The 1,972-nt window shown below is 37.4% G+C and overlaps 1 protein-coding gene across 1 annotated transcript; it reads left to right on the forward strand.

Moving 5' to 3' along the window:
• The first annotated feature begins 492 nt into the window (after window positions 1-492).
• On the forward strand, window positions 493-1,805 carry LOC125830864 (zeatin O-xylosyltransferase-like). The gene has a single exon (XM_049510041.1). It carries the CDS (start codon window positions 584-586, stop codon window positions 1,796-1,798), a length of 1,215 nt encoding a protein of 404 aa, XP_049365998.1. The 5' UTR covers window positions 493-583; the 3' UTR covers window positions 1,799-1,805.
• Window positions 1,806-1,972: the final 167 nt, after the last annotated feature.

Here is a 1,972-nt window from a genome sequence, read left to right on the forward strand (position 1 = left end):
TACCAACAACATGATAGTGAAACTAATTGTACAACATTTATTTAATTGCTTTGGGAAGTGTGGGAAAAAAAAATACCAATTGAAAAAGTTGAGGAAAAAGATCCATGTGCAATGAATGAGTAGACGCATAGTAGGTAAAAAAAGTTCGGGAAAACAAAATTATTGGAATCCAATCAAAATTTAAATTGTTTGAATTTCGAAAAACGAAAAATGCTACTAGAACAGAGAAAATAGAATTTTTTTGACATAGGATGTTCGATTAAACACGTTTTACTATGCCCACACACCTATTGAATGCAGCACACTTGTATCTCATCTTTATAAACGCTATCCAGCGCTCCTATATAAGGTTCACTCTCACTTCCTTTGTTCGCTATACTGAAAATCCAATGGATAACACTGAGAATATTCCAAACTTGAAGAAACAATTAGGTGATGAAGTTGTTGAGTTATGGTTCCATTCCAAACTCAAAGTCATCTTGACCCTTTTCTCCAATTTGCTTGCCTAATCTCTTCTTATGGTCTCTCTGTTCACTATCTTAGCCTTCCTACTTACAATCACGACACTAAGACTCGTGCCACGATGTTAAATCCTTCCGATTTAGCCAGCATTCATTTTCATGACCTCCAATTGACTCCTACTCCACTCGACCCTGAGATCCCGAGTGAAGTACCTAAACATTTCCATTTATTCTGGAATGTTTCCATGCATCTCCGCGAGTCCATTACTTCCTTCTTACGTGATATTTCGTCTAAATCAAGACGAATTGTCATGATTCATGATTGTCTAATGTGTTATGATGTTCAGGATATTTCATCTTTTGATAATGTAGAGTCCTACATCTTTAACCCTGTAACTTCAGCTTTTGGTATGTATTGTGATCACATATTTCCTCATGTGGGATTGCCTATCCCACTTGAACAACAACTACTTCAAAGGCTACCATCCTTTGAAGGATGGTATTGCGAAGAAATCATGCGGATAGGATCTTTTCAAGTTCAATATATAGGGAAGAGCTCCGCGGGTGATATTCATAATACAAGCAAAGTAATGGAAGGCAGTAATACTTTTATTGACTTGCTTGGAATTGGACAAGACAAGAAGCAATGGGCAATAGGACCGGTTCTCCGGCCTACTAAGAAAGAAAAAAACGGATTCCCCTGTTTGGATTGGTTGGACAAACAACCTCCAAAATCAGTTCTTTACGTATCTTATGATATGTTGACTTCATTTTCTGATGAACAAATTAAGGAGCTCGCGATGGGTTTAGAGCTTAGCAAACAAAAGTTTATATGGTTCCTATATGATCCTGATAATACAGATATCTATCTCGAGGCAGACCTCAAAAGAAAATTTGAGTTTCATGCAGGGTTTGAGGAAAGACTAGACGGGGTTGGATTACTGGTTAGAGATTGGGCACCACAAACAAAAATCTTAGCTCATTCATCCATTGGTGGGTTCTTGAGTGCGTGTGATTGGACTTCTTGTGTAGAGACCATTACTATGGGAGTCCCAATAATTGCTTGGGCTACACACTCTGACCACCCAAAAAATGGTTTTTTGTTAACAGAAATATTGAAAATAGGCTTGATCATTAGGGAATGGGACCAGAAACGCGAAGAGGTGGTCACTGCATCCACCATTGATAATGTCGTGAGGAAGTTAATGGCATCAAAAGAAGGAGACGAGATTAGGAAAAGAGCAAAAGAATTGGGGGAAGCCGTGAGGCAGTCCACAGAGAAAGGGGGTGCTTCTCGAATGGAGTTGGATTATTTTATCGCGCATATCACTAGATAGAATTTTCTATGCTTTTTAAATGCTCTTTCAATAATTCTTTCAACCCTGTTTGAAATCTCTGTTGTTTGATCAAACTAGTTCTTAATAAATGAATGATCTTTGAAATGCTTTAGTATCTAAATTTAGTGAAATTTTTAGTAACATCCAATATTATTGAATTTGACAGAACTCGCA

The sequence above is a fragment of the Solanum verrucosum genome, unplaced genomic scaffold (assembly GCF_900185275.1).
Source record: "Solanum verrucosum unplaced genomic scaffold, falcon-dt-bn FXZP01000049.1, whole genome shotgun sequence".
In the NCBI taxonomy this organism is placed as follows: Eukaryota; Viridiplantae; Streptophyta; class Magnoliopsida; order Solanales; family Solanaceae; genus Solanum; species Solanum verrucosum.